The sequence below is a fragment of the Paroedura picta genome, chromosome 2, assembly GCF_049243985.1.
Source record: "Paroedura picta isolate Pp20150507F chromosome 2, Ppicta_v3.0, whole genome shotgun sequence".
Taxonomy (NCBI): domain Eukaryota; kingdom Metazoa; phylum Chordata; class Lepidosauria; order Squamata; family Gekkonidae; genus Paroedura; species Paroedura picta.
This window is the reverse complement of record NC_135370.1, coordinates 563066-580991: the sequence shown is the minus strand read 5'-3', so window position 1 is coordinate 580991 and position 17926 is coordinate 563066. Positions and strand designations below refer to the sequence as shown.

General features: G+C 51.8%; 2 protein-coding genes across 2 annotated transcripts in view; one reads left to right on the top strand and one right to left on the bottom strand.

Moving 5' to 3' along the window:
• Positions 1–236: 236 nt before the first annotated feature.
• NDUFB3 (NADH:ubiquinone oxidoreductase subunit B3) lies at positions 237–17922 on the bottom strand. The gene is made up of 3 exons (XM_077319139.1): positions 17793–17922; positions 9667–9798; positions 237–485 (listed from the first exon to the last, which is right to left on the bottom strand). The coding sequence occupies exons 2-3, from the start codon at positions 9792–9794 to the stop codon at positions 329–331; spliced, it is 285 nt and encodes a 94-aa protein (XP_077175254.1). The 5' UTR covers positions 9795–9798; positions 17793–17922; the 3' UTR covers positions 237–328.
• The window catches only part of HYCC2 (hyccin PI4KA lipid kinase complex subunit 2), a 79458-nt gene continuing 78238 nt past the window's right edge, over positions 16707–17926 (top strand). The window contains exon 1 of the mRNA XM_077319137.1: positions 16707–16726. The gene's annotated coding sequence lies outside the window, so the exon portion shown is untranslated. The remainder of the gene's footprint in view (positions 16727–17926) is intronic.

The window sequence follows — 17926 nt, the reverse complement described above, 5'->3', positions numbered from 1 at the left end:
CCCTGACGGCTGGGGAAGGGGTGGGATTAAAAGCCCCGAAAGAAACGACCAGAGCTGAAGTAGAGTTTGGGGCAGGCGGCACAAGTGGGAGGCCTGTCTAAATCAGCCTCAGAAGGCCTCTCCCGGCCTCGGGTCCAATCAGACGCGACAGCAGTCACTGAGCGTCAGAGCCATCTCCCTCCCGCTCATCAGAGGTTCGACCCCTCCTGCCCCTGGAAGAATGACGCACACCAATATTTACGTCTCCTGGATGTTTAATGCACATCGCGCAGCATCAGAACACACCATAATTTACAAGGGGGGGGGGTGAGGAGGGATGCTCCGGTCTTCAGTGATGCCCCTCGTCTTTCTTTGGAGGGAAGAAGGTGTACTCCACTGCGAGGGAGACCAGGAAGGCCGCAAATCCCCATTTGAATCCTTTGCCAAGAACTCCCATGACAGTGACTGGTTTGCCGAACTCACCGGTGTACCTCCACGCTTCGTTGCTAGAGGGGAGCCAGAGACAAAAGACGGCTGAGGGGGGATTTCAGGGTCTGGAACTTTATCCCACTCGCGCACGCCCTCAGCCCACCCTGCCCAAGCTGCGCCTCAAGCCACACCCTCTGAAGACGGCGGAATATCATGACTGGTGATGCCGCTGTTGGAAAGCAGCACATCCCTCCTACCTGGTAAACGCCATGCCTGTGTCACAGAGTGCTCTGTTCAGAACCAGAATTTTATTTGATACAGCATTTAGCCAGACCAAAATTTACATGAGTAGATTATTAATAGGATAAGAAACATTTAAAACGTACGAAAGCAGGGTAAACACTCTGGATTTAGCTTTAAGTAATGGAGTCCTATTTTTGGCTGCTGATAATCTTTGGGCATGCTCCGTATACACAATTCAGCAACCTGTCTGAAAGTAGATTCCCCCCCTCCAGGAGGAATCCAAGTTTCCCTTTGACTGCATTAGTGCCAACCACGCTAAGTAAAGGGCAGAGGAGATGAGCTCTGGCTGGGATACACAATCGCCTGTGACTAAGACAGGATCGACAGACTCCACCTCCCAGAATTACTGGGGCAAATTCTTTCAGCTTTAGGAATTTTCTGACATTGGGCCCTCTAGAACAGGGGTAGTCAAACTGCGGCCCTCCAGATGTCCATGGACTACAATTCCCAGGAGCCCCTGCCAGCGAATGGAGGGCCGCAGTTTGACTACCCCTGCTCTAGAATCGCAGAGGGGAGAGCCAAGCATCTCACTAACGTGAATGTCTTTCTGTGGTTTTTTATTTCCAGGCAAGAGAGGGATTCAGCTGGGGCTTGAATGTATCCCAAATACTCTGGGGAGTGCAAAAGTCAATTTGCCTGGAGGGGGTCCACGGCCTCTCCCCTTACCCTTAATGGACTCAGACACAAGCTAGGGGGTATTGCTCCCCCTCCCAAGCAGGAGTTCTCTTGTGGTTTCTGTGCCGGGGGGGGGGGGGGGGAGGCAGACTCTGCATACTTGCTGCCTCTCCTCCCGCAGTCCTCCTTGGGGTGCTGATGTCACTTCCAGTGACATGTCACTTCCGGGAGGTGTGGCTGGGAGGCGTGGCCAGCTGACATCACTTTTGGGGTTCCTCGAAGCCTGAAAAATCATTTCAGGGGACCCTCCGTGGTCAAAAGGCTGAGAAAGGCTACTCTATATCCTCAATCCTTTGTTTGATGGCTGATTTTGCTTGGTCTTCCCCATCCCTGGCAGCATCAAAGGCGACAAGCCCAAACTTTCTGTTCTCTTTTCGGTGACTCGTAGCCATTTAGATCGCAAATTGTCCCAGAGAACTGCCAATAGTGACCCCTCAGTAACCCCAGGTGCCTTGAGTTATAAACAAATGGAGACAAAGGCAATTTTAGCTTCAAAGAGGTTTAGATTTCTAATGTGTTGACACGCTTTATTATTTAAAGTCCACTTTTTTCATGGGAACTCAAGGTGGGGCACGCAAAGGGAGTCAAGACAGGATGGGATAATCAGTAAACAATGAAATAGGATTTGGATTGTAGAACCATTTGGGGTGAAACCCCCCCCCCCAGAAATGAAACAAAGTGCCAATGTTAACATGACCCATTAAATGATGCAAGATTACACAGTCAGATCCGAATTGCAACATGCTGTAGCACAGTAATATAGATCATGGTCCCTGATAATGTCCACTTTGTGAATCATTTTTTAAAGTGCTATCTTATTGCCTGCTTTGTATCTCTGGAATAATTCAGTATTGCATAATTTTCAGAAAGACCGGGGGGGGGGGGGGCTTTGTGACTTCCTTGGACAGACCATTCCAGAAATTGGGGGCCACAGTGGAGAAAGCCGTTGTTCATTTTGCCCATTTGCAGGTTGCTACCTGCAGAAGGCCCCAATTCGTACTCCTGAAATGTGCATTCTCTTTTAGATGAACAGGCATCTAGCCCGTGCTCCAGCACTAGTTACCACTGGAATCCTGGATACGGTTTAAGGTCTTGGTAATTACCTTTAAGGCTCTATGTGGTATGGGCCCAGCGCGCCTGAGGCCTCCCTGCCTGTGCCCCTCGAGGAGCACTACGCTCGGCCCATTCCAACTGGCCCCAAGGAACCATGTCTGGGCTCAACCAGGGCCAGCTTGTTCTCTGTCCTGGCCCCCACTGGGTGGATTGAGCCCTCAGAAGAGATCTGGGCCCTGCTGGAGCTAGTACAGATTTGCAGGGCCTGCAAGACAGAGCTCTTCCGCCAAGCTTTTGGTTTGGGCCAGTGAGCTGATTAATATCTAGAACGTCCCCCCCCTCCCCAGAACCCCCTCCTGTCAGATATGCCCACCGGACACATTGTGGGGCAATTCCGATCTGACCAATCTGCTGGGTAAAATGTTGAATGATTTAAATACTTGATTAATGGTTCAGTGCTGATGTTGATACTGATGCAGCTACTGAGTTTGTATCTGTCATCCTGGATTCCTGTTTTCTGTGAACTGCCTGAGCCGCAAGGGAGGTAGGCATACAAATATAATAAATAAATGACCACGCTGTAGTCAACTGTAAAAGGTAAAGGTAAAGGTATCCCCTGTGCAAGCACTGGGTCATGTCTGACCCTTGGGGTGACGCCCTCCAGCGTTTTCATGGCAGACTCCATACGGGGTGGTTTGCCAGTGCCTTCCCCAGTCATTACCGTTTACCTCCAGCAAGCTGGGTACTCATTTCACTGACCTCGGAAGGATGGAAGGCTGAGTCAACCTTGAGCCGGCTGCTGGGATCGAACTCCCAACCTCATGGGCAGACAGCTTCAGACTGCTGCCTTACCACTCTGCGCCACAAGAGGCTCTTGTAGTCAACTGTAGCCACTGCTAAATTGGGGGCTATTGCTGTGGTGTGCCGTAGTGGGGCTATATGCACTATCACTGACCAAGAAGAAGTCCACGGCAGCTTAAAAGACAGCAGCTCTTTCTCCTTGGCTCCCAGGAAGCCGTGCAGGCGTCGCCCGCTCATGAACCCCGGAAGCCCTGCTCAGCACCAACCCAGACCCACCCAGGTCTTGCGGGGCCCGTAGCCCATTCCAGGATTGCGGCAGTTCTGTTCTGCTCAAGATGTGAACTGCTTTGATCACTGTGTGTGTGTGGGTGTGGGTGTGTGTGTGGGGGGGGATTAGAGGGCACTCTGACGACGAGGTGCCCTTTCAGAAGCTGAGTCCACTACAAAGACTCATCTTTCTTTCCTCTCTTCCTGTATTTTAATGTCAAGGTTACACAAAAGAGGATGGAAACAGCATTCAGCAGGGGGTCATTCACCTGTCTTAGGAGGCTGACTCCTTGAACGAGGGAAAAAATCTGTTTTGGGAGAAGTGGGCTTTTTGCATTCTGCTTCCCATGGCCTTGTTCTTGGGTCTGTGAGCTACCCTGGAAACCTGCCTCAGTCTTCTGATGCTGCCACTGAACTTTGTGTACTGGGTGACTCACAGACATGACTCACCCACCCTGCAGACAGACCTGGGGGGTGCCTGGAAGGACAAAAGCTCCTCTGGGTGTTCCATCACCTAAATGTGGAATCTGAGGATGCGCTGCCATTTGTGGCTTGTGGTTTCTATCAGGAAACCCCAAAGCCTATAATCAGGGGAGTAGACTTTCCCATTTCCCAGGGGTGGGTGGGGCCAGAGGCCCAGTGGCGCCCTAGGGAGGAGCCAGTGACATCACAGGGAGAGGCCTATGGAGGTGGGGCCAGCGGGGATTGAAAGAGGGGAAATGTGCAGAGTTGAGAGTACTAGTAGCTCTCATCTGATATACCATAGGGGAGTGCAAGCATATTTTGAGGCAATTCAGAATAGTGCCCATAGTCAAAACTCCAAATAAAACCCACAGAAATGCCGCCTGGGATTTGATATGCTTTGCTTTCTTAGCACACTGCTTTAAAAGTTCACCTTAAACCACTGACATTAAAATCAGTTTATGGGAAATGACTGCATTTCTGTGCATGGTTAATTTTGGCTTTCTAGGTTCAGCTTGAAAACACATTTGACTTCAGCAAATGATCTTCAGGGCCTTCGGGGAGGGTGGTATAGAAATACAATAAATAAATAAAACTTTAACTTTTAATTAACGATACCAATGATTTATATTTTAAAAATTACAATACAATCAAATAACCCTCTATTAGCCTTTCTCCTCCTCCTCCCAGAAGCCTCCCTCTCCTGCCATATCCCACCCATCGGCCCCAGTTTCCCTATGCAGATTGCCCTCTCTAACAATAACCCAGTTAAAAAAAAAAAAACCTCTGGACTTAAACGACACTGAATGTGTTGGTTCCAATGGATGTTCTCTGAATGAAATCATTAGCTGTAACATTAAGATCAATATGGATAGGGGATAAGGGGCACAGCCTTGTGCAGGATACACTCCTTTCTCCAGAACCGGACCCAGAGGGTTGCTGTGGGGGATGAGTTCTCGCGTCCTTACAGACTCCCTTGCGGGGTCCCTCAGGGTGCGGTCCTCTCCCCCACATTGTTCAACATCTTCATGCGCCCTCTGGCCCAGCTGGTGCGGAGTTTCGTGCTGGGTTGCCATCAGTACGCTGATGACACCCAGCTCTATCTCCTAATGGACGGCCACCCGGACTCTCCCGGAACCATTTGCCAGATGTTTGGCAGCAGTGACTGAGTGGTTCGAGCAGAGTCACCTGAAACTCAACCACTCCAAGACGGAGGTCCTGTGGCTGGGGGGAAGGGGGCGGGAACAGGAAGCGTGCTTACCCACCCTGGCAGAGGCGCATCTTACCATCGCGTCCCAGGCCAGAAATTTGGGGGTGACCATTGACGCCTCCCTGACTATAGAGGCGCAGGTCAAGAGAGTAGTGGGCTAGGCATTTTTCCATCTTCGCCAAGCCTGGCTACTAGCGCCCTACCTGTCCCCCGAACACTTAGCCACAGTGATCCATGCAACGGTCACCTCCAGACTAGATTTCTAGTCTGGACAAGGCCTACCCTTGTCCTTGATCCAGAAACTTCAGCTAGTGCAAAATGCAGCTGCCAGGGTCCTCACTGGAACATCTTGGAGGGCCCACATCCAGCCTGTGCTGAGGCAGCTGCATGAGTTGCCAATTGCTGCCCGGATCAGGTTCAAGGTTTTAGTTTTAACCTTTAAGGCTTTATGCAAGTTGGGACCCACATACCTGAGGGACCGCCTACAGCCCTATGCCCCCCGCAGGGCCTTACGCTCTGCGGGGGGGGATCTATTGGTGTTCCCAGCCCTAGAGAAGTGCGCCTAGCCTCAACCAGGACAGATACAGTCAAGGCACTATTACGTTTCGCCTGGTAGAATCCTAGAGTTTGAAGGGTCATACAGGCCATCTAGTCCAGCCCCCCACTCAATGCAGGGCCAATGAAGGCTAGGAGTAATGGAAGTCTATATTCTGTATATGCAGGATGTCACATTTCTGCTGGTGAGAAATGTCCTGTCAGAGACACAGGAGATGAGCACCCGGAGCTCAGCCACCTCTCCAGTTCCACATCTCTACTGGTCAATGGACAAATGCTGCAGAGGCAGCCAGGCAGCCCCTGTGTGGCAGAAGCCGGTCTCCTTAGATCAAGAACTCCAGGGCTGTGAAACCGGCACCTCCCCCAGATTCAATTTATCTGAAGAGACACATGAATAAGTTATATTAGGGAGCCAGATTGCTCGGCGCTCTGATAGAGGAACCTACCGCTAGGACTACCAGATGCAGGCGGCTCTGGCCCTCGAGGCGTCGGAGGACAAAACAGGATGCGGCAGGCCAACGTCAGTGGAGCACTCAATGGACAGGGCAGATTCCCCCCCTCCCCCCTCCCCACCCCCATAGCCATGCAAGGGATCAGGCTTGGTCTAAAAAGGAATGCCCCTCCCAAATAGGCTCAGGGTGGTGTACAACATTTTAATTTTAAAATTCTCCATAAATATAAACTCTAATAAAGCCAGAAAGCCAAAAAATTGTAGCCCTGAGTGCCCTGTAGTCCACGGACGTTGCTCTAGTTGCTGTTCTCTCAAGAAGGAGACTGTTGGGGTAATATGATGTCGTGTTACGGTTGCCTTTGGCAAGCTCCAGCACCAGCGACAGGCTGATCACGGCAGTGACTGGTAGAACTGGGGAGATGCGCTAGGCCCCCCCCCCAACATCTCCCCCAGTAGGACGCTGGAGGCCTTGCACTGGTCCGTGAAGGTCCCAACCGCTGGATCTCAGGTCTCACGTGTGCCAGCCCAACAACACTGCCCACCATTCCTCATCAACTTTTTTCTCCCTTCTCTTTTCTTTTCCCTTATTGAATAATTTTTCTTTCCTTTTTTCTAAGATTACGTCTGAAAATTCATAAAATGCTTTAAAAAAAGGATACTGTTGCACTAGTGAAAAGCATCCAAAGGGGGAATCAAAACATCCAGTGAGTTGGCGGACCATCCTTTGGAAGGCTAACTACAGAGTCTGGAGCTTTCTAGACTGGAGAAATATAACAAAAACTAGAAGGGGGGAAGCCTTTGGAGGGTCCCCCCCCCCACAGAAGGCTTCCCCCCCCCCCATCAGAAAAGCCTTCTGAGGCCCCCGGAGACGGCGAGCGGCGGCCTCAGAAGGCTTTTCTGATGGGGGGGGGGGAGAACAACCCTTCTAAGAAGGGTTGTTCCCCCTCCCCCATGGGAAAAGCCTGGCCAGGTGGGCCAGGCAACAGGGGGGCGGGGCCTACCTTCACTCTCGGCGGCCGTGGGGCGAAGGTTTGCCCTCGTAGAAGGTGGGGCGGGTTGGGAGGCGTTTTGCAGTTCCCAATTGGTGGTTGCCGGGCCAAACAGCCAATCAGCAGACACGCTGTGTCCGACTGCTAATTCGCGGTTTGGGGCTGGACTGACAAGCGGAAGGCCCAATCGGGAGGTGCTTCGCTTGTCAGTCCAGGGGAAGGGCCAATGGGCACCCTTCCTCATCCCGGACAGGGACCGCCCTTAGGGCCCTTACTCTTTTTTTTAATCCGCTCCGCAGTCTCCAGGTGTTGCCTAACCAAGAGCTGTTAGCCTTAGCTGGATGGGAAGTAGATTTCTGAAATACAGTTTTCAAAATAAGGCATGGAATTGCTGAAGCCGAGATACAGGGGACAGCCCTCAAATGACTGATCTTTCTCCAAACAGAAGGTCGCAATAGGAGAGAGAACATCTAGACATTATCAACTCACTTGTGGAGTACCACAGGGAAAAGTCCTATCTTATTTAATATTTAATATTACCAGCCAACTTGTAATTGCTCAGCTGGTGTGGTGGTTTGGGTTGGGATGTCACCAATATGCAGATGACACCCAGCTCTTCCTCCTGATGGATGGCCGCCCTGATCCTCCCCCAGAAGCATTAGTCAGCTGCCTGGAAGCAGTGATGAGGTGGCGCAAGCACAGTCGTCTGAAGCTCAGTCCTTCAAAGACGGAGGTCCTGTGGCTGGGTAGGAAGGTACCAGGCAAGGAAGCAGGCCTACCCAATCTGGACAGAGGGCAGCTATCAGGAGCCGACTCCACCAGGAACCTGGGGGTGATCCTTGATGCCACCCTCTCCATGGAGGGACAGGTCGCAAGAGTAGCATGGCAGGCCTTTTACCACCTTAGCCAAGCCAAATTACTAGCGCCCTTCTTTGGCCCCAATACAACTAGCCACAGTGATCCATGTGACGGTCACCTCTAGACTGGACTTCTGCAACTTGCTCTATGCAGGCCTACCCTTATCTTTGATACGGAAACTGCAACTAGTCCAGAATGCTGTGGCCAGGATCCTCACAAATATACTGTGGAGATTCCTCATTCAGCCTGCACTTCAACAACTCTGCTGGCTCCTTGTCAAATTCTGGATCAGGCTTAACATTTTGGTGATCACCTTCAAGGCCATACGCGGCCTGGGCCCAGTGTACCCAAGAGACTACCCCCCCTCCCCCCAAAGAGCTCTGCCAGTGCCAACTGGCTTGTAATCCCTGGCCCCAAAGAAGCACGGTGAACCTCAACCAGGGCCAGAGGCTTCTCTGTCCTGGCCCCTACCTGGTGGAAGAGATCAGGGCCCTTCCTGAACTCCCACACTTCTGCAGGGAGCTCCGCCACCAGGCATTCGGTCGAGGCTGTCTGACCCAGCATCTGCTGGTCGGTCCCCTGGACACTGCCCTCCGTGACCTGACCAAACTGACCTCCTTATGGGTTCATATTAAAAGTTGTTACAATGTGAATCTGTTATAATATTCTGTTTAATTTTAGAACCATTGTTATGTTTACTGCTTCTATGATTATGATGGATACCCACAATGTTTTATGTAAACTACTCTGTGCCTTAGGGGAGGATGGTATAGAAATTCAATGACGTAAATAAATAAATAAATAAATAAATAAATAAATAAATAAATAAATAAATAAATAAATAAATAAATAAATGAATGAATGAATGAATGAATGAATGAATGAATGAGTGGTTCCTAGGAGACACATATGCAGCAGGTCCAGAGTTTTCCTGACAACAGCCCTGCAAGTTTTTTTACCAAGCTAATTTAGAAAGTGAGACCGCCTCAAAAGCTGCCCACAATGCAGATTAAGGAACTGCTGCTGCTGATATCAGAAAATCTGACTCCAGAGCTTAAAGCTTCAGGGGAGGGGGGTATACAGAGCAAGAAGATCTAGCCCCCCTCACAAGTGTGACGGTTGTGTCTGTCATCTGCCCCCTCCCTTTCCCTTCTCAGTGGGTGTGGAATTGGGTTAGCTATATTGAATTTTGCCACCATTCTTGTCTTAACTTTTGTATTAATTGTATTATGTTTTATTGTGCTTTTATTGTTTTAGGGGATTGGTTTTTATGTGACCCGCCTCAAGCTTCTGTGGGGAGGTGGGATATAAATTAAATCATCATCATCATCATCATCATCCCCCTTCCAGAGCATTAAGGTCAGGCAGGTTATATCTGCTCAGGGCTCCTGGCCCCAGGGAGTTAGGACTGGCCTTGACCAGAGCCAGGGCCTTTTTGGCCTTGGCCCCAGCCTGGTAAAATGCTCTGCCTGTGTAATATTTATTTATTATTATTATTTAATGTATGTAAATGTCTCATAGGACTATAGTCCCAAGGGGAAAATTTGAACTCCAGTCCTTGCTAGTTCCTGATAAAGAGAAGCCAGGCTAGCGAATCAGAGCAAGCGAGAGATGGCATTTAGGGAGGCTCTTACCGAAGCCACGGATCCCGGAGGCCTCGCCGGGCCAGCCTCTCCTGCACATTCTGGAGGGGAGTCCCTTCTATCTTCCACTGCCTGTAGTCCGGGAGCTCCATTTTGCCAGGCTCGTGGCCATGCCCCATGGTCCTAGGAAAGACAGGCAGCATTCACAATGTGTTGAGTTGCTATATGGCCGTCACCTTATTAAATAAATGGGAAAGGCAGAGCGCATCTCCCCTTAGTCACGTCCTTGGCATACTCCGGTCTGTAATTACTCAGGACGTTCCACATGCTCTTTTCAAGGCAGCTCCAGGAAAATGGCCAAGATTTCACTCAAGGCTTTCAAGACCATGAAGCGAAAATCATTTGTTTGTCGCACAGCCCTGTGGGCCCACCAGCTCCATAAAGCCTGAAGCCCATCTTACTCCCCACAGAACAAAATGTCTCCTTTGCAGAGAGAACAGGCACACGGCAAGTTCCAATAATTTTTGTCTTTTGTAAACCATGCTGGAAGCCCTCGCTTTCCTTGGCAGCCTTCCTTCCCCCTTGTCAACCCCACCTGGCTCCGTGGCACAGTGCCTTCCCTGGAAGGACTCCCAGGGTCACTTCTGGGCTCTGGGCTCCCAAAGGGCAGGCTGGTACCCGGGGGGTGGGGGTGGGGAGCAAAGCGAGGAGCTGCTCTGGGGGCATCCTAAGGGAAGAGCCACAGAAAATTGAGCTTCAGAAGTTGCATGGGAACAGAGGGGGGCTGGTACACTGCACAGCTGTCACACAACTGCATTCCACACAATACTGCAGCAACCGTAACAGCAAGTTATGTTCCCAGTGGTAAAATGCCACATTCTAAGTGTGGATTTCCTTGTGCCAGAGCCGTTTCCTGGATATCGGGGCACTGCCCACATGGGGATAGACTTGCAAGGTTCCTCCTCTGTCCCCAGCACCGTGGGAGAGGGACTCCCACAAGACACTTTTCCCTACATTTTTCTTGTCCCAATCTCCAACAATGCCTTCTGAGGGTAGGGTGCTTTTCAAGTTTTTAAGAAAATATATAATAAATAATACAATAATATTATTGTATTACAATACAAAATCATAAAGAAAGAAGTCAGCAACTGATGTATCATTACAGTTTTAACAATTTGTCTATAAGTTTCTCCAACCTCTCTTCCCCAGCAGGTGCTGAAAATGGATGTCCGTCATTTGTTTCATTTTTTCAAGATATGCCTTTACCCTTATGTCACCTCTCCGCCTACACCCCTCGAAGAGCCTTATGCTCCACCACCTTGAACTTCCTGGTGGTTCCCGGCCCCAAGGAAGCCCGCTTGGCCTCAACCAGGGCCAGAGCTTTCTCCCTTCTGTCCCCCACCTGGTGGAACGAGCTCCCGGATGAGATCAGGGCCCTGACGGAACTTGAACATTTCCGCAGGGCCTGCAAAAGGGAGCTCCTCCACCAGGCATTTGGTTGAGGTCGACCAGAACTACGGCTTCCAATAGCCCCCCCCCAGCCTCTCTCCTACAACCATCACTGCAGATTCACCCATCCAACTGGGCCATCAGTATGAGTTAATTAATGTTCTCTAGTATTCTACCATTGCACAATGCTGTTTACTGCTATCACTGCATTGTTGTTATTGTTATTACCACATTATTACAAACTGAGTTATCTGTATCATTTCTGTTTCATGTAAACCACCCTGAGCCTTCGGGAGGGCGGTATATAAACAAACAAAGTCTTTTTTTCCTCAATAAAACAGGAGTGAGAATTAAGCCTGCCACTATATCTGCACAGTGTTGGTGTTATGCTGGACACAGAGGTGGCCAAACCATGACTCTTCAGATGTTCATGAACTACAATTATCATGAACCCCTGCCATGGCTAAGATGGCCGGGGCTCATGGTTACTGTAGTCCTTGGGCATCTGGAGAGTCACTATTTGGCCACCCCTGCTGCATGAGGCAGAAACGGAGCCCAGTGGACTGCTTCTATATTATACCCTCTCCCCAAATGTCATGTCTCTCAAAAAAACCCTTCAGATCAAGGAGGGAAGGTGACCGGCATTTCCCAAAGACATTATCTATTCAGCGGTACCACCTGCTGTATTTTCATGTTTCCCTATTAACATCTTTACAGGATCCAAATCCAAGCAAAGAGGCTTCTGTGTGAGATCGTGAGACAAACTGGCTGCGGACAAGATGTACTGACTCGCATGAGTCATTCTCCAGATCTGTACATAATACAATCGGGGGGGGGGGGGGGGAGACTGAGGCCTGCAGGCTCGAGCATCTCGCCTTGTTGGACTCGCCAGCAAAGAGAAGCATGCAGGAAAGCGCCTGACGAACCAGGGGTCCTAGAATCATGCCACTCCTCATGAGCCAAACGAACGTCTGCTAGTTCTTCTGACAGATGGGAATTCCGTGTGTGCGAGGAGAACGACAGCGAGTTGCAGGCGGCCGTTCAACCTTCAGAAGACGGACAAGCTTTCCATCTTGCGAAAGTGGCTTCTGCATATGAATACAGGATGAGGTTTTATGCTGTGGCGCTTCCCCTGCTGTCTTTCCCCCCAGCAGGAGTCCAGGCGCCACTGGGGTATCCATGGGAGAGACTACAGGAACAGAACAAAGTGTTCCGATGGGTGTTCGCAACATGTACAAGCTACGAAGTAGATGAAGGTGGGGAGCCGTGTCGGTCTGAAGCGAATGCTGGCAGGGGCTCATGGGAATTGTAGTCCATGGACATCTGGAGGGCCACAGTTTGACTACCCCTGAAGCAGCAGAATGAAGGTGAATTCTGGGAACACGCTTTTGTGCTCATGCGCACTTCATGAAAGCGAATTCCCCAATTTAAACTGTGTTGGTCTTAAAGGTGCTATTGGACTCAAACTTTAATATGTACAAGCGTAGCTTCTAATCCTCTAGTACTCTTTATCTCCAAGCTACGATCAGATACTTTGGAGAAAGACTGGAAGGGCTGGAAAACTAGAGTCACTGCTATCCTACTGTGGCCTTTGGATTAGATCAAAGGTTGAGCAAACAAATAATCTTTAAACCGCCCGTGGCGCCGTGGGCGCCACGGACTAAATAAATGGTTAAGGGGCCTTGAGGTGGGCTCTGTCCATGATGAGGAAGGGTCCGGATTGGACCCTTCCTCACGACAGACAATCGGAGGGACCAATCGGCAGGCGCGAAGCGCCTGCCGATTGATCCCTCCGATTCCCAGCCCCAGCAACTGCGAGCCGCGCACAGCGCGGCTCGCAGTTGCTCCTGGCCTGACGCGGCGAGAGGCGTGAAGCGCCTCTCGCCGCATCAGGCCGCTCCCCGAGGGAGCCCCCGGCAGTTGCGCAAAGCGCGGCTGCCGGAGGCTCCCTGCCTGGCGGCCTGGCGTCTCACCTGTGGCCCGGATCCTCCCGCTGCGCCTGTGTCTGGATGGTGGGCGCCATCGCGATCCCGGGACCGGCGACGGGAGACCGTCGGCGCCGCTACGGGGCACTTCCGGCCGCGGCGCTGGCCCTCCTGGGAAATGGAGTTCGCCGCTACCAGCCCACTTCCGCTCCGCACGACTGGAGCGTCCCAACCGGCATAGTCCTCTTCCAAAGCAGCATGGCGACGGCGACGCCTCAGCACCACCAGCAGCAACAGCTGGCCCAGCCCGCGCCTCCCGCCGCCCCCGCGGTCCCTCCCGGCCAGCAGCAGACCGCCCACGCCTCCGCGGCGGTCGCCGCCGCTCAACTACAGGCCCCATCCGGCCTCCAGGTGGCCGCGCAGCCGCATGGCTTCGACCACGTCCAACGATTCCAGCAGCTGCTACCGCACCTGAAGGAGAAACTCCAGGTGAGGGGCGGGGCCTGTTTCCAGGCAGACGGCAAGGGGTTGCCATGGAAGCCTCGACTGGGGGGAGGTAGAGGGTTACTCAGGTAGACTCAAGCTCCGGCCCTACAGATGTCCATCGAATACAAATCCCATGACCCACCCACAGTAACTGCCTAGCGCCCGCTGCATTTAGCTGCAGCGGGCTTGATTACTAGTTAAATATAATACAACTATTTATTACACAGTGCACATAATTATGGGTTTACAAGCAACATTCAAAGGTACCATTAAAAACCAAAATCCAAGTATACAGCAACAAGGAAGCTGTATGTCCAGTTTCAATAATGGCTATCCAAAGGACCCAACATGTGCGATCCTGAGGCCTTCTCCAGTGGACAAATTGTATTCATGCATATATTACTATAGCAGCATCAGATATCTTTGATCTAATTATGGCCCAGGACAAAATGGCGGGTCTTAGTGGCCATGCCTGATGAAAGGAGACTCCTTACAACCATCATTAGGGGGTTCACTTTTCTAACTCATATACAGCCTGCCTGGCCTTAAAAGATATTTTATGTTCCATGGTCAGACTACCACGCCCTGAAGGCTCCACGAAGGAAACCACCCCCTCCCCATTTGGGTGACGGACGTATTTTAGTCTGCCTGTGGAGACTCATGGATTCCCAGAGATTCCTGAACGCTCTGCGGGACTCACTGCCGTCTGGCAGCTCGTTGACAGCCTTGGTGGAGGACTGGCAGTCCCGCCTATTGGCTACTGACAAGATTGCTCCGAGGCGCCCTCTCCACCTTGGCCTCAAGCAAGCTCCTTGGTATTTCCAGGAGCTTCAGGAGAGGAAGTGAGATGGCTTGAGCTAGTGTGGAAGAAAACTCACGACGAGGACATCTCATCACAAGCTTATGAAGGCGTATGAGAATGCGGTGAAAGCGGCAAAATGAGATGTCTACGCTGCAGACATAGAGCTGACACTGAGCTGTATGGCTCTACTGAGCTATTTTGCAGACAAAGTCCTGTCGCTCCGCCGGGACCTACTTGCCATGACTGATACAGTTCCTGAACTGAAAGCTCCGTGGCTGTCGCAGGGGTTAGTGTTTGATGGCTTCAGGTCGCTCTCAGCAACCGAAGTGGGCAAGTTGCCGGGGTCAGGGATGATGACCACTTGCCCCCGAGAACTCTGTCCGTCTTGGTTGCTCAAATCGGGGGACCGGCAGATAGGGGGCCCCTTGAGGGAAACTGTCAACCTCTCCCTAACATTGGGAGGCCAACTACCGCCCGGTTTCATATCTTGGGTAGGAAACTTCAGGCCTTGATCCATGCCAGTCTGGCTTCCGTCCTGATTATGGGATGGAGACTGCACTGGTCACCTTGACGGATTATATCTGGCACCAGCTGGACTGAGCCAGATCGGCCATTCTCATGCTTTTAGATCTGTCAGCCGCATTTGATGTGGTCAACCATCACCGCCTCACCAGGACCAGGATTAGGGGGACAGCACAGAAAAGGTTGGTCTCCATTCTCCAGAACTGGACACAGAAGGCTGTTGTGGAGGACGAGTTGTTAGAACCCACTGGACTCCCACGTGGAGTGCCACAGAGGGCAACACTCTCCCCCATGCTTTTCAGCGCCCTCTAGCCCAGCTGATCCGGAGCTACGGGCTGGGTTTTAATCAATATGCAGATGACACCCAGCTTCATTTTCTGATGGATGGTCAGATTCCTCCCCAGATACATTTGCCATTTGCTTGGAAGCAGTGGCTGGGTGGCTCAGTTAGGCAGAGCTGTCTGAAACGCAACCGCTCCAAGACAGAGGTCCTGTGGCTGGGTAGAAGGGGACTGGAGCAGGAAGCATGCCTCCCCTGCCTGGACAGGTTGCAATTAACACCTGCCAGGAACTTGGGGGTGATCTTTGATGCCTCCCTCTCTATGAAGTATATATAGATAAAAAGAGGCAGGATATACAATATTTTGTGACTTTCCAAAAAACCTCATAGCTAATATAATATTTTGTATAATAGGCATTTGTGTATTTTGATAACTATATTTTCTTTAGATACTTTTGATTATTTTTTCCTGGGAAAATAATCAGCTTTAATTTACTTCAATCTCTGATTTGTTTATACTGTAAATATTATGCTAGCTGAAACTCAGGAAAAGAATTCCAAGAAAAAAAAATACACCCTCTGACCTTGACTTTTTTGAATCCTTGGAGAAATTAAAATACTCTTATGGCTTAGGAACAGAATGGAGCAGAACAGAATGGAGCAGAATTCATGGCAGTTTCCACCAATCTTGCACGTGACACAACACTTAGACAAAAAGCTTTGCTGCATAGACAAGTAAGAAATTTGAGCCAACAACCTGAGCGGTATAAACCATTTAAAAATTACCCCTGCCACCTTTGCAGAAGCTCAACCTTTTCACCTCACAAGACAATATCTTCATTATTTTTGTCCATGCTATTCAGGCAAAAGTATGTACAGCTGGTTAAAAAGGAGATACCAAATAAATACAGCTTTCTGCTTTTCATTTTACATGAAATTCGATTTTCATTGATGTGCACTGAAGACTGAACTATTAGATCACTATTAGTGATATTATTTTGTTTTCTCGTGTTCAAATAAAAATCCAACACTGCAACCAATCATTTGCTATACTGGAGCACATATTGCTTTGTGTTTAAGTGGCCAAACAACTGGTTTCCCTTAAAAAGCCATTTTTCTCCTCCTTCCCACCCTGTAATTAAGCAACTCCATTATTTATTTATTGTTTTTTATGTACAGCCCCTCCCCTCAAAAAGGCTCATTTCACATGTGTCTCATATACATCCTTATCCATCCATGGTTCCAATTAATATTTTGGAAACTACATGGGAGGTGGAGCGTGTCTGGCCCCTGGAGAGTGTCCAGACCCTATGTGACCCACCCTCCCTGACTGCCCGCTCGCCTCTCTAGCAGCCGGGCCGCAGATGTCTTTGGCTGCTGGAGCCCACACCTCTCCACTGCCCTGCTGCTCCACCTGTCTGCCCGCCCGCCACGGAGAGCAGGAGCTACCGGTGATGAAAAGGAGGAGGCAGCAGAGAACAGGAGCTGCTGCTAGCGGTGAAAAGGAGGCAGAAATCAAGAGCCACCAGCTCTGGTGAACAGGAGGCGGAGAGCAGCTGCCACCAATGAACAGCCAATCAGGGATGATGTCCCACCCCTGGCTGAATTCCCCTCCATCTTCTTCCATATGGAAGAAGTGCCAGCACAGTAAGTGGGAGCTGGGAGGGAGGGTGGAGGGCCTGGGACTGTGGACCTGACAAGGATGGGGGAAGAGGGCCCCTGCCTGTGCTTGGCTCCAGCTGGAGTTTCCCTGGCCTTGCCAGGCCTTGGCAGGGCTGCCCGGGACAGTGGGGGTAGGACTGGAGTCCCCGCCAGCACCTCCCACCCCAAAAAGGCTCACCAAGGCCTGGAGAAGTCTCAGAAGGAGCAGTGTGCCCACCAGCGCTTCCCCAGGCTGGCCCACTGAGGCCTGGGTGGGCCTTTTGGGGGGCAGTGGGGGGAGGAGTGGAGTCCCTGCCAGTGCCCCCCCCCCAAGGCAGGCCTGCTGAGGCCTCTGCTGGTGCCCGCTGCATTTTTAGGTACAACAGCCTTTTTTGGTAGCAATGATAATAATACGTGAAGCTGCCCTTTACTGAAATGTGACCTCCTCCCATAAAGAACAGCATGACCTACTCAGACAGGGGCTTTTCAGGGCAGAGGTCGACCACATTAACCAGTACCGGGTAGCAGCCTGTGTCTTCCATCAAGCTACAGGCTGTCCCTGGGCGAAGGATGATGGCTCGGGGGCAGAGCATCTGCTCAGCAGGTACAAGCCCCCCCCCCCAGGTCCCCCCCCCAGCCCACAGGACCAGGTCTGGCAGAGAGACCCTGGGAAGCTACATCCCTTCCGAGGAGGCAAGACGCGCCTGGACGGGCCAAGGCCCTGCTTCGGCACAGGAGGCGGCTTCCTCGGGGGCCCCCCTTGCCGGATCTCGGGAGCTCGGCAGGGCCTTGTGGGTGGGCGCCCCACGCAGGTGGGAGCGGCCTCCAGAGCAGGGCCAGTGCGACGCGGGCAGGGGCTCATGGGGATGGTAGTCCGTGGAGGGCCGCCGTCGGACTGGCCCTGCTCTCCAGGGAGCGCGTCAGCGAGCGGTCAGTCGGCGGACAGCCCCGCGAAGGTGCTCCTGGCTGGCGGCGCCGCCGCCGAGGAGGAGGAGGGGGGGCCGGGGGGGGTCCCCGTGGGGGTGGGGGAGGGGCGCCCTGAGGCCGCGGCCTCGCCCTGCCCACATCGTACCTGACCCACCGACGACCCTCTGCGGGCGCAGACCCGACCGGAAACAGGAAGCCGCCCCAAGCCCCGCCCCCGTCGGCCGAGAGCCCGGCGCAGGCGCGCGGGGAGGGGCGGGCGCGCGGGGCAGCCAATGGCGG